Source organism: Triticum aestivum, chromosome 6B, assembly GCF_018294505.1.
Source record: "Triticum aestivum cultivar Chinese Spring chromosome 6B, IWGSC CS RefSeq v2.1, whole genome shotgun sequence".
In the NCBI taxonomy this organism is placed as follows: Eukaryota; Viridiplantae; Streptophyta; class Magnoliopsida; order Poales; family Poaceae; genus Triticum; species Triticum aestivum.
Window position 1 is genome coordinate 162,699,235 of NC_057810.1, and position 14,244 is coordinate 162,713,478.

Below are 14,244 nucleotides of genomic sequence, written 5' to 3' on the forward strand. Positions count from 1 at the left end.
CCACCGCCTCAGCGCTTATCGCCTTCCGGTCCTCGCCCGAGGAAGACCCAGATTCGTTGTCGTCCCCAGCAATGATATGGTTATTTATGTATGAGTCATCATCTATGTTAGTTTCAGACTTTTCTCATCTACTCCCTCCGTTCCAAAATAGATGACCCAATTTTGTACTAACCTTAGTACAAAATTGGGTCATCTATTTTGGAACGGAGGGAGTATGAGTCATTATCTGCTATGTAGAGACATGCATCACGTATGTGTTACTATCGCACTTGCTTCTAGCTGATCAGGAGACATATATCGTTCTATGTATGCGAGAGACATATTACTATTAATTAGCATTGTTATTCCACTTACATTTCCAAAGAGACTGCAACACATTTTCAAAGAGCTGAACTTAAAAAATACAGCTTACATACTACATGAAGGCATCATCACTATCCTCCGTCGATGCAACACTCTTGACCTTCGACGATGCGATACTCTTGCCCTTCGATGATGTGTGGTACTCTTGTCCTTGGTGCTCGGCATGAAGATATCATTTTCGTCTTCGCTGTCGGCAATCCATAAATAAGTATGCTATGTTGCAATCTTTAGGTAAGTTTCACTCTTATGATGTTGCTTCTTCCTCCTTTCCATGCAACCTAAGAAGTTCTTTTCGTATCTCCTCATAAGTCCTTACAGGCCACCCACACGTACTTAATGGGTGACCCAACTCATTGAGTAGGGTGTCACTACTGAGGAGTTCGTCCCATGGAACTACCCTATTGTCTCGAAATCGCTGACTAACCTCAGAAGACATTGGCTCATCATAGGATGAAAACTACGATCAAAAGGATAATCAGACATCTTGACGAGACTACATTGAACTGCTTACCCACCTTAGTGTGGAGGTTTTTTTTATAGGTTGAGAAGAGAAGATGGCGGGAAAGAACAGCGGGAAAGGGTTGGCGGGAAAGAACGGCGGAAAAGGGTTGGCGGGAATATATGGAGGGAAAGGGTTGGAAGAAAACTATGTTTTTTCAATGTCTAAGACAGGGAATGGTTGTACAAGACTTCAGCCTAACATAAGCCGAAGAGTGCTCACATGCAACTTTGGTCTAACATTTACACGAAGAGATGGGCCCCAGTGGGCTTTTCGGCCAAAGTGTGACGGAAGATGGCTCTTCGGCCTAAATGAAGCCGAAAAGGGCTTTTCGGCCTTGTTCCACTCTCCGGCCAACACATGACCGAAGAAACTTCTCTGGCCAACACATGACCGAAGAAACTTCTCCGGCCGGGAGCTCCCAATCAGCGCTGTAGGCGCCAGTTCACGCTACTGGCGCCCACGCGCGACGCGCAGCGGGCCGGCCCAACAACCAGTTGAGAGGCAAAACGCATTGGAAAAAAAATCAATCTTTATTCAGCCGAACTGGGAACCGAACTCTGGCCGCTTACTAGAATGCCAGGTGCGTTAACTACTAAGACAGGCTACCTTTGTTATTTTTTTTGACGAAACAACGCTATTTGCCCCTTCCTTGAGTACAAATATTAAACATATAGTAGTATTATATACCAGCTATACATTATTTGAGTAAACAAAATATAAATTTGAGAAAGCATTCACAAAAACCATGAATTGAAACAAATATTTTTTTGAAAAAAAAGGTTTGTACCAATTGGAAAAGGTTCACAAAAATGGAAGAAGTTTCTGAATTTGGAAAAAGTTCATCAAATTTGAAAAAAAATCAGCAAAGTTGAAAAGTGTTCACCGATTTCAAAAAAATGTTCATCGAATTAGAAAAAAAGGTTCATGAATTTGAATAAAGTTCATCAACTTTGAAAAAATGTTCACCAATTTGAAAAAAGTTCATCGACTTTGAAAAAAAGTTCATCGAATTTTAAAAAGTTCATCAAATTTGAAAGAAAAATCAACGATTTTGAGAAAAAGTTCATTGAATTTGAAAAAAAGATTATCGAATGTGAAAAAGGTTCATCAAATGTGAAAAACAGTTCATCAACTTTTAGAAAAAGGTTCATCAATTTCGTAGTAAAAGTTCATCGAACCAGGAAGAAGAATAAAGAAAAGGAAAAAAAGAAAAGAAAAGGCAGAAGAATAAATGAATGAGAAAGATGAAGAGTAGCAGACGAAGTTGTCTGGCGGGGTGGTTAGCGCATGGCTCCTTGAAACGGGAGGTCTGTGGTTCCGGAAAATTGCCCTTAACCGGCGCTAGGGTTTCCCTCTCCGGCCTACGCAGGACCGAAAAGATCCTCTTCGGCCAAACACAAGGCCAACAGGGTCATAGTTTTGATTTTTTATGCATTGGGTCATATAGTTTTCGAATTTTGCTATAAAAACATGATAGTTAAAAGAAATCCATATAGCGCGTCTGAAAACACTGGGAGGCCTGTTTGAGACTGCTCCGCTTCACCAAAATCAGTTTCGCTCTACTAAATTCATTGTGGAGCAGTTTCATCTAGAAGTTATACCACTACCAAACAGAATGTTGGCTTTTATCTAGCTCCAGCTTTAAGAATGGAGAATTTGATGGAAATGATCTATTTGATTGGTTGAGGGGGGATAAACGAAGGGGTATTCACTTACTGGTGGCAGTGATGGGTAATTTCGATCCAACTCCAACTTGTAAAGTTTTTTAAAGCATCCTCTAAAAAGCTTCGTAAAAAATTAAGAATTGTGCCTCGAGCGGAGCTGAATTTTAAAGAGCATAGGAGTTCCAAACAGACTTTAGCAAAGCCCCAAGGCCGTAGAAACCTCTCCACGGGCTTCGCTTTCCCCGCTCTATCGCCATCATTCGCCCCTCCTTCCTTCTCGCACGCCTCCGTACTCGCGCCGCATCCTTGCTTCCACGCGCACGCTGGCATCTACCCCCTCCGAGTCTCCGACTCAATGCCGGCCTTTCGTGCCCAGCGCAATCCGCCTCGGCAGCAGCGCGCTCAGGCCGTTCGGCGGAATGCCGACCCGGATGCGGCGGTTTCTTTGAACCGCCGCGAGGGTTGCCATCGAGAAGCTGGATCGGGCTCGTAGGTCAGGCCTATTTCTATATGCCGGAGGAGCGAGCTGCGATGCAAGGCAGGTGGTTTCTTCGCCCCAGCTGAATCCTCCGGCATGGTAAGTAGGTGCTTCTGAAGCTTCGATGCAAAGGCAGGTGGTTTTATTTAGCCATTCCTCTCCTGTTCTGCTAGTCTCTGCTTTTTGATGTGCGTGCTGAATTATACATATTCCGAAGATAGTTGTCTTATTACATTCTGAAATTCTCGTTCCATTTGTATCATTGTTTGACGCTTGGACCAACCAAACACTTGCTGTATCTAGTAGTTCGGCAATTCACCTCCAACTCTGGTGGTTTTTAAGTCGCTGATCCAAAGCAAACATCTGAAAGAACTTGAACTGAAACCACTTGCAATCTTCCAGTGACAAAACAAGATAGTCATTTCACATGTTTAAACTTTGTCTCATGCTTGTGAACCATAAAACATATACTCCCTCGGTCCCAAAATAAGTGACGTGGTTTTAGTTCAAATTTGAACTAAAATCCACTTCACTTTTTTTCGGACGGAGGGAGTAGCAAAATATAAAGAGGGACATCTAAATGTCCTCGCAAAAATAAAAATAAATGAAGATGGATTTTGTGACAATCTTTCCTTAAAGAAACATGTAAGCTGAAAATGGCCACCTGTGAGGCTCTGTACAAAGTACTCCCTCCGTTCGGAATTACTTGTCTCGGAAATGGATGTATCTAGAACTAAAATACGTCTAGATACATCCATTTTCGCGACAAGTAATTCCGAACGGAGGGAGTACAAAACAAACTCTAAGATTATGAGAAGTAGTACTTCTATGCATGAAACTAAGAAAGTTACATGTACATTTTGCACGAAAATACATTATCTATCATGTGTTGTTCCTTCTGTCTTGGCCGTTCTTTATATCTGTAGGTCATCGTCTATACTGGCCAGGCAGGAGACTACTTGCATCATAGCTGGCCTCCTGAATTGATTATGATCGACACACTTGCAAGCGGTTTCAAGCACCTTCAGCATTTGCTCTTCATACCCTGTTCCTCTAAGTGTTGGATCCAAGACCTCGATCTGCTTGCCCTCAGACCTCATCTGTAGAACCCATGGGACAAGTTCTTTTGATGTAGATAGGACTGAAACAGGTCGCATTCCAGTGAGCAGCTCAAGCAGGACTACTCCAAAACTGTATATATCACCTCTCAACGTAGCAACCCATGCTTGCCCATACTCAGGGGGGATGTAACCCATAGTGCCGACCAACTCAGTTGTAACATGAGTTCTGTTGGGAACAATCAATCTGGCTAGCCCAAAATCAGCAACATAAGCTTTAAATTCTTTGTCCAGTAGGATGTTACTGGATTTGATGTCACGGTGGACAATCTGAGGCTTGCAGACATCATGGATATAAGAAAGGCCCAGGCTTGCTCCTTGCGCGATCTTGAGCCGAGTTGGCCAGTCAAAATGCGAGCTACCATCGTCATCTCTGTTATGAAGCCAATCATCCAGGCTGCCATTCTCCATGTAGGAATATACGAGGAGCCTTGAGTTTCCCTGGATGCAGTAACCCCACAGCGGTACAAGATTTTCATGTTGTGCCATGGATAGAGCATCGACCTCTGCACTGAACTCCCTTTCCATCAGACACATTTCACCATTGAGCTTTTTAATTGCTAGCTTGGAACCATCAGGTAGCTCTGCCTTGTAGACTAATCCGAACCCTCCACATCCAATGATGTTGTCCTTGTGAAAGTTGTTCGTAGCTTTCAAAATGTCATTGAATTTGAGCATTTTTTTTCCTCCCTTGACTTGTGGCATCCTTATCACTACTAATGTTTGTTCTGAGCTGCAGTAGACTGAAGTTGCTTCAGCATCTCCATCATTATCCCTTCTAGTTTCTGCATTTAAACCCTTGGCCCTGATTGAGACGAGGAGACGCCCGAGCAACAAAAGAATTGCAATGCCTCCAAAGAACACACTAAATGTGATTGCAAAAATAACCTTCTTATTTCTGTGATTTTGGGAGATTAGAGGTGTTGAAGCTGATGCGCATTTGTGAGTGAGCATAGAGCCACACAACTTTGGATTCACATCAAAACTAGAATTCGGAAATGTATTAAACTGCCCTCCAGATGGAATAGGCCCTTCCAGGTCATTGTTAGAAATGTTGAATGCTGAAAGGAAGTTCAGGCTATTCAATGCACCTGGTATTGCACCTGTAAGATTGTTGTTGGACAGGTCTAGCACCAGCAGGTTTGTTAAATTGCATATTGATTGTGGAATCTGTCCTGTCAAGTAGTTGAAGCTAAAATTGAGTGAAAGGAGAGCTTTCAACTGACCAATCTCCAGAGGTATCTCACCAGTGAATTTATTGTTGCTTAGATCCAGCACTTTAGGGAAAGCAATGGGTATGAGGTATTGGAGTGATGGGCTCTTATAAATAGGCAACTCGAAGAGCCTGGGGTCCAAATGAGCTTCTGTCTTCTCTGACATTAGTGTTGGCATATCCATCAATGTTGTTGGAATTTCCCCTGTGAGGGTGTTGTTTCTTATGTCTAGATAGAAGAGGTGCTTTAGGGCTTTGATCCAGGCTGGTATTGATCCAGTGAGTTGATTGTTAGATAAGACTAATACCTCTAAATTTGCTAGATTTGATATCCAAAGAGGTATTTTTCCAAACAATGGGCATCCTCCGATGTCCAAAACTTGAAGTTTCTCAAAACCTTCAATTTTCTCATCCGCTGGCATGTGCTCTCCTATGAAATTCTGCCCTATAAGCAAGGTGGTAAGGTTCTTGCAGCTCTGAAGGATGTGAAGTGCATTTTTTATGTTTTCAAAAGAATTTTTACCAAGTGACAGGAAGGTGAGGTACTTCAGATCACCTATTCGTGGTGAAAGCTGCCCATGTAATTTGTTGCCAGATAACCGCAGTGCAGTCAGATTGCTGCAAGAGTATATGCTTTCTGGAACTTTCCCGATGAAGTCGTTGTACAGAAGGTCTAAAGTTTTTAGGTGGAGCAGGTTGGAGAAATTCACATTGGCAAGTTCTCCACTGAAATTGTTGCTCTTGAGGTCAATTATTATCAGATTTATGCAATTGCTCACAGCCGATGGCAGCTCCCCTGACATATTGTTGTTGTTCAAATGGAGCTCCTGCAATTTCTTGAGCTGTCCTATGGAATCTGGAATCTTGCCACTGAAATTATTCCCTCCAAGATCAAGGGTAGAGAGATTTCTGAGGTTCAATATGTGTGCATCATCAAGAACTCCATGTAAATGATTGTTAGTAAAAGACAGGTATTCTAATGAAGTAGCATTGAAGAGTTCATCCGGGACTGTTCCACTGAGGTTGTTGTCCCCGGCCCTTAGCTCTCTCAGCTCTGAACAATCACCGAGGCCTTGGGGGATGCTGCCACTGAAGCGGTTGAAAGACAAATCAAGCACAGAGATAGATGGGGAGGTGTTACAGAAATGAGTTGGTATCTGCCCAGTAAATCCGTTGTTGCTGGCATTGAGCGTGACCAGATTCTCCATTCCCTTCCATGTGGTGGATGGGAACTGTCCGGTAAAGAAGTTGCTTGAGATGTTCAGTACCTTGAGTGGCCGGGCAGGGGTCGAAGCTGGCAGCTCTTGCAGTGTTCCGTTGAACTGATTATAGCTGATGTCAAAGACAAGGATGCTGCTGGACGATAACAATTCCAGCGGCAGACCACCGGAGAGTGAGTTGTGGGAGAGGTTAAGGTGCTGCAGCCTGGTTAGGTTCCCAAGGGACTCTGAGACGTGCCCCTCAAGGCCCTTTGAAGATAGCAAGACATCGGTGATCGTCCTATCTTGCCCGCAGGCGATCCCTTCCCACTGGCAGCAATCCGTGCGATGCTGCCAGGACGCAGCGAGACCACCGCCTTGTGAAAGCCCGGCGAGGAACTGGAGAAGGGAGGCCTTCTCCTGCTCTGTGCAGGAACTCGTAGGAGAGACCAAGCAGATCAGTAACACAAGAGCAAGGGAAGGTATGTGCAATATCTTGCTGTGTCCCCTGTTGGAGAAATGGAGTGTCTGCATGGTTTATTGGTGGTGGAACTAGCATGGGAACCAGGGCTTATGTTGTGCCCTGACTGGGCAAAGCATAAATGGCGGTCTAATCATGAAAGAGCACGAGGGCAAGAAAGACCGTTTCCGAGAAGGCGCTCGTGCTCGAGAGCAATCATCGTTGTCAAAGTCAGTGTGTGGACAAGGCCAAGTGGAGGGCAAGAAGAAGTGCAATGATGTTGATTAATGGACGGGGTGGATGGTTGACCTGCTGAAGTGATCTGTTATCTCCTCCATCCTCTTGATTTTAGGCGTTTACTTTCCTTACCCCCTTGTCATGCAAGCGAGCTTCGTCTGATGGATACATCTGCTGTTGTTTTTCGTTCTCCTGGCTCCACCGGCTCGCTATTGCGGACCATGGACCGTAACGCTTTGTGGTTATCGTCTGAATTTGAAGGGATTCAAAGTAAACTGGGTAGCGTGTGAGCTCTGGCACTCGACGGCCGGCTGGTTCATCACTTAGCTCTGACGATGCTCGTGTGGAAGGAACCATGTAGGAGTATTAACTATAGCTGAATAATTGGTGTTAAGAATCACATTGCTTGGATGCTGATGTCACACCCTAGCTAGTTCATGCATTAGAGTGTTGCATCATGTCTATTCTTTCATCAGAAATCTGAAATGGGGATGACAGAACCCCCAGCCCCCTCTGAAACTAACTAGGGTTTACTAAAAACTTTTTCAATGAACCTGAAATGCCCTTCTAAAATGCCCATCATTTTTGTCTTGGTTCAGAACCTCTGCCAAAAGTGGTGCACATTTTCCTAGGTCATCTTAGGGTCTTTGAATTAAATCATAGATATTTGAATTTGGGCATTTAAAATTATATAAAATATTTCAAATGCTCAAATATCTCCAAACTAAAATGTTTCATGTTGGAAATAATCCAACTATGGACCAGGAGTAGTTTGGTGATTTTAGGAGTTGCCTAAGTATTTTTAATAATTCAACAAAGTTGCAGAGGAATTAAAAAAACAGAAAACAGGAGAAATAACAAAAAACTTACCTGGCGCCCAGCACCCGGCCCACCTGCCGGCCCAGCCCAGCGCCGCGCCAGCGAGCTGCTTGCCGGCCAGGCAGGCAGGCAGGTGCCCGACGGCGGCCGCAGCGTGCGCCACGCAGCTGGCCGTCGCCCTGCTTCACCTCCTCGCCTCGTTGCTGGATGGATGAACTCCACGCCGAGCCGTGAACCCCCAGGACACCTCCATTCTCCCCCAACTCCTCTCTCTCGCGCTCCCCCGCCATGGCCGACGCCATCGCCGCCACCCCCTCGCCGTAGCCACGCCCTCCGTCAACCCCACGCCGTGCCGCCGTGTCCAGGAGCTCCGCCACCCTCCTCTCCTTCGAGCAAGCCGAGCCCCGAGCGCTCGCAAGGCCCGAGCCCACCGCATCGACCTCGACCGAACCGCCGTCGCCGGAGATCCCCTTCAACGCCGTCGTCGCTCCGGCCCGTCCCCGGCCGCACCAAGTGCTTCGTCGAACTCCCCGTGAGCTTAACCATCTTCCCCTCCCTTCTTTTCTTGCTCCCGAGCTGTGTAGTGACCTCCCGGAGCTCAACCGCACCCACCGCCGCGGAGCTCGTCGCCGACGTGCTCCCGGTCACCCTCCGGCCACAACTTGGTGTCCATCATGCTCACCACGTCACGTAGCACCTAACCAGCTACTCCCCGCACCTCACCGACCCCTCTAGCATCAAGTTCGCCTTCGGCCGAACTCCGGTGGCCGCCAAAGTCGTCGCCGGCGCCAACTCCGGCCACCCCGACCCCAACGGACTCCACCAAGAGCTGCGGCTCCTCCTCAGCTCCACTCCGATGGCCTCCGCGACTCGTTTGGTTGCCGGAACGGCCAAAAACCACTTCCGCCGCCGCGTCGGGCTCGCCGGCGGCTAAACGCCGGTGCAGCCGACCTGGCTTTGACCGCGGGTGGGCCCTGGTTGACCCCGATGAGTCAATGACAGGTGGGGCCCAGCCCTGTTAACTAAATAGGGTTAGTTTTAATTAAACTTTAACTAAACTAATTACCCTGACACCCTGGACCCACAGTCAGGTTTGACCTGGACGTCTCCGTTGACCCTGACGTCATCCTGACGCATGGCTGACGCAATAAATTAATTTCTGGATTTATTCTAATATAGGAAATTCCAGAATATAGTTTAAACTTCAAAAATTCATAACTTTTAATCTGTAACTCCAAATCAGACAAGTTATATATGAAAAATGATCAGAAAAATCCAATCTATCCATCTGTACTGTTTTCATGCATGATTAAACAAGTTAACTTGCTGTTTAATGCAGAACAAGATAAAACACTTTAAAGGGCCATGTATGAGTTTGAAATTTGAATCTTTGGTTCAAATTGGTTCAAACCCTTCTGGTCTTAGTTGCATTAGCCCAACACACTCATATTGCCATGTTTCATGCATGCATCATATTGTCGCACATTGTTTGGTGATGGCTGTGTATCGGTGTTCTTTGCGGCAGGTTCTGCCTCCGAGGAGTACCGTGATTACCCTAGCGAAGAACCATATCAGTGCATCGAACCATCAGGCAAGCAACCAACCATTTGATCATATCGATACAATCCCATGTTCTCGCTCCTGCTCTCTTTTACTGCATTAAGACAACGCGTTTCAAACTGCTGTGTGCTACGGTAGTTGAACCCATTTCCTCTGCATGACCTGTCATTGCCACAGTAACTAGATGAAACCCACTAGCATGTGTAGGAGTTGATTGAGCCATATGTATGTGTTGTTCCTACCTTGCTATGCCTGCTATGCTTAGAGTCGTGTCAGGTCTGGTTCATCTGGGTGATGGGCTAGAGTGAAATGATTATGTCGGTAATGAGAGTGGTGTGGTGAACACGATTTGGTAAAGGTATCGATGAGAGGCCATGTAGGAGTACATGGTGGGTTGTTTCATTGAAGCCGACCTTAAGCACTGAGATCTGTATGTGTGATTTAAGATACAGCTACTACCATGCATTGGGCCCTGAAATATGACCCCGCTCGACTTCTTATTCACCCTAGTCCTCTGTCCAGGAGTTGCAAGTAGTTTCTGGTGTTTGTAGCCTACTGGAGGCCGTGGACAGCGCTGACCGTAGGGGTGGGCTGTGATGCGGTAGGTACGTGGCCGGGAATACCGGGCACCCGTTAGGTGTCACGGAACCCTGTACACATCGTTCGGGGCCGTATGGGAAACCTCGGCCGGACTCCCTGCGGATGGAACCTGGATAGGCGATAAACCTGGATTGGAGACTTAGGTGTTTAGGTAGGTCGTGGTCTACACCCACGTCGGCTTTCGCTTGAAGTCTGCCGAGCACATGTCGTGTGCAGACGCTAAGTGGTGGAAACATGTATGAAGAAGTACACCCCTGCAGGGTTATCATGATCTATTCGAATAGCCGCGTCCGCGGTAAAGGACTACTTGGTTGCCTATACAGTTCATAGACAAGTAAATGGAAACTACTAAAAGCCTCAAGATAAGTGTGAGTGCCGAGGATGGCTCTTCCGTAGGAAGACGGAGGTGGATCCTCGGTAGTGTATTGAAGTGGTGAGTAGTGGACTCGTGTGCGCAAAACCATTTCAAGTTGGAGTCTCGTAGGATAGCCTAGCCAAGAGTCAAAGCTGGCTTGCTGCAATAACTCCACCAACCCTTCTTGATAATGTGCATGTATGTAGGATCTGATGTAAGTCTTGCTGAGTACCTTTGTACTCATGTTGCTATAATTTACATTTTTACAGAAGACGCTGCAACCCCTTCTGATGGGTTCTTCGTAGACGTTGACATCAATGAGTAGGCTAAGGCCCAGGTGGTGATCCTGAGCTTGTGAAGGACCACGTAGTATAGCTAGGCTTTCCAAGCCTCTTTTATTTTACTAGTTGTCTGTACTCAGACAAGTTACTTCCGCTGCTGGTTTGTATGACTGTATGACTTGAATGCTGGGTCGTGTGACCCGTACCTATGTGTATGTTATGTATGGCTCTCTGAGCCTTAAATAAAGTACTTGTGTCGTAGAGTCATGTTGTGATGCCTTGTTGTATTTGCACATATCGAGCATATTGTGTGTATGATTGAAATGCTTGGTATGTGTGGGATCTGACTATCTAGTTGTTTATCTTTAGTAGCCTCTCTTACCGGGAAATGTCTCCTAGTGTTACCACTGAGCCATGGTAGCTTGCTACTGCTCCGGAACACTTAGGCTGGCCGGCATGTGTCCTTCTTCGTTCCTGTGTCTGTCCCTTCGGGGAAATGTCACGCACGAGTACCGGAGTCCTGTTAGCCCGCTACAGCCCGGTTTACCGGAGTCCTGCTAGCCCAGTGCTACAGCCCGGACCCACTTGCTGATGACCGACACGTTCGATGCTGGGTCATGGATGCCTGTCCCTGTAAGTCTGTGCCACTTTGGGTTTACGACTAGTCATGTCAGCCCGGGCTCCTTATCATATGGATGCTAGCGACACTATCATATACGTGAGCCAAAAGGCGCAAATGGTCCCGGGCAAAGGTAAGGCGACTCCCGTGGGGATACCGTGCGTGAGGCCGCAAAATGATATGAGGTGTTACAGGCTAGATCGATGTGACATTAAGTCGGGGTCCTGACAGCTGATGTGCTAATGCTAGCTGCACTGTACTGTTGCTGTTGCTTCTTAGATGCTGCACTCTATCATTGCTCATTGTACGTGTGGTTAATGATCCCCCTCTTCTGATTGAGAAAAAATAATAGCAAGTGCCAGCAGCTCTACTTAATCAAGGCTCTCGCGAACTTCAGCGTTGCCGTTGCGTCGTTCTTGTTGTCCTGTTAGTGTTTATGGAACCACTGATCCCTCTGTTTTTTTCTGCGGTGGCGCGCATGCTACTATCAGGTACAGTGCGGACTGAACTCTGAAGAACTTGCCGTGGGAGCAGGAAAGGCAAGAACGCAACACAAGAGGCCGGCCACACGTTTGTGTTTCAACACGTTGATGTAGCACATGGGCACGGGGTCTTCGCAATCGTGCGGCAGCCTGCTCTCTCATCTTGTTAGCTGAAAACTATTCCCTCCAAAATAAGTGGCGTGGTTTTAGTTCAAGTTGTTTATTTCAAATCTTCAGTCTGTTTATTTTAAATCTTCAAGTTGTAAACAACTTGAACTCAAATCACGCCACTTCTTTGAATCGGAGGAGTATCTTGTTTTTTCCGCATGGTGCCACCTCACGTTTCATACTTATCGAAAAAGGCTTTCACCCCGCTTTATATATGACTAGCAAAAGGGCACGTGCGTTGCAACGGACGAAAAGAAAAATATCATAATCTTCAATGGTGATGACCATATTTTGTTCACATCTCATCGCATGATTTTGAAAAAATGTTCACAAATGCAAGAAAATGTTTTGTTTTTTAAATTTATGCACAAATTGAAGCAATGTTCACATTTTCAAAAAAATATCATGGTTGTCAAAAAACTTGGTAATTGAAAGAATTATTAAGAATTTCAAGAAACGTTTTTTAAAAACTATAATATTACAATCCACCCTGGCAGTTAATTCCTCAAAATTCACGCGGGTATATAGTCACAAAGACTCAGAAGCATTATTGTTTAACTACATACATTAGATCATTCTTGAACATTTTTACAAATTTAGGAACATTTTAAAAAACCTTGAACATATTTTACTATTTACAAACATTTTTATGTTGCGAACGGTTTTTAAGCATTTTCCTTTGAATCGGTGAATAATTCTAGTTTAAATTCACGAACATTTTTTAAATTGCATGAACATTTTATGAATAAATAAACTCTTTTATAATTCATAAACTGTTTTTAAAATTTTAGAACATTTTTAAAATGCATGAACATTTTTTGAATTAGCAAACATTTTGTTCAATTTCATTAATAATTTTTAATGCATGGACTTTTTTTCAAAATCATAAACTTTTTTTAATTTTACAAACATTTTTTTTCAAAATTGCGAACGTTTTTTAAAAGAATTTGAGCCTTTTTGGAATTCACAAACATTTACTGTTTTCTTGAACATTTTATTTCAAAATTCTTAGTTTTTTTCAATTTCAAAACCTTTGAAGTTCCAAATTATTTAGAGTGGAAAAAACAAAAATGGAACAGAAAAATAAAAATAAAAAACAAAACTAAAAAATATGCGCCCGCACATGGGCAGGCCCAAACAGGCGCGCTGTGTCTTCTCCAGCGCACAGAGTGCAATATAGTAGGTCCCTATGCTTGGGCCGGCCCAGACGAGGGATCCCTGCAAAACATTTTTGTCTCCTATGGCGTTGATGGGTAATATTTTAGAATTTTGAGGGCAATTTTAATGACGTACCGCCAGAAACAATAGACCCTTTATTATTAGGTATAGACAAAGCAATGATCATGCATACAACCAACCATCCAACAAATAACACCGACATACACAACACATACACCGAAGGCAAGATACAAGTATGCCGCACAACACCAAATCACTCTAACGCCACCAAGCACACTAAAGATAAACAATAAGACCGCTTGGAGACGCCACCGTGAAGGAGTGAGGCCGATCCACAACATAGCAAAGACTCCAAGACGGTGCCTCCAAGAAGGGCATGACATTGAAGTGTCTGCTACGGTCCGATCCAAAAAATCAAGTTTTCACCCGGAGTAAACTGGAGGAGATGGGAGTAGCCGTGACGGAGCTTTCAGGAAGAGAAAGACGTTCGCCGACGCCGCTACCGTCGGCCGACCAAAGAACCGCGCACGTAATGCACCCCGACGCTCATCCGTCTCCACCAAACCACCACGCCGTACGTCAACCCCCAACAGCAATGCCACTCATGTAGGCATGGCTACCCGCACGCACGCGAGACGCGCGCTCGGTCCATGAACACCACGCCTCCCGCCGCCCAGCAACCAAACAACCCTGAGACCACGCAAAGGCCCCAGCTTTGGCTCAACCGGCAGCCCCCAGCTGACGAAGCCACCAACAGATCTCTGCCCCTGAACATTGGCAGACCCGCGCCAACCCGTCCGCGGTCGAGGAAAGGGGAAGAAGGAGGAGTGAACGCACCCGAACCGGCACACCACTATGTCGGCGACAGGTGACGCTACCGCATCGAGGCCACCCATCCCTCCTACCGAGCTCCCCACCGAACACCCCTCGTGTCGCCCCACCATGGC

General features: G+C 45.6%; 1 protein-coding gene across 1 annotated transcript; it reads right to left on the minus strand.

The window, feature by feature from the left end:
• Window positions 1–3,800: 3,800 nt before the first annotated feature.
• LOC123136347 (tyrosine-sulfated glycopeptide receptor 1-like) lies at window positions 3,801–7,112 on the minus strand. The gene has a single exon (XM_044555718.1). It carries the CDS (start codon window positions 7,069–7,071, stop codon window positions 3,922–3,924), a length of 3,150 nt encoding a protein of 1,049 aa, XP_044411653.1. The 5' UTR covers window positions 7,072–7,112; the 3' UTR covers window positions 3,801–3,921.
• Window positions 7,113–14,244: the final 7,132 nt, after the last annotated feature.

Excerpts from the sequence above, each read along its gene's own strand:
- LOC123136347 (XM_044555718.1), bottom strand. The coding sequence starts at position 7,071 with ATGCAGACACTCCATTTCTCCAACAGGGGACACAGCAAGATATTGCAC.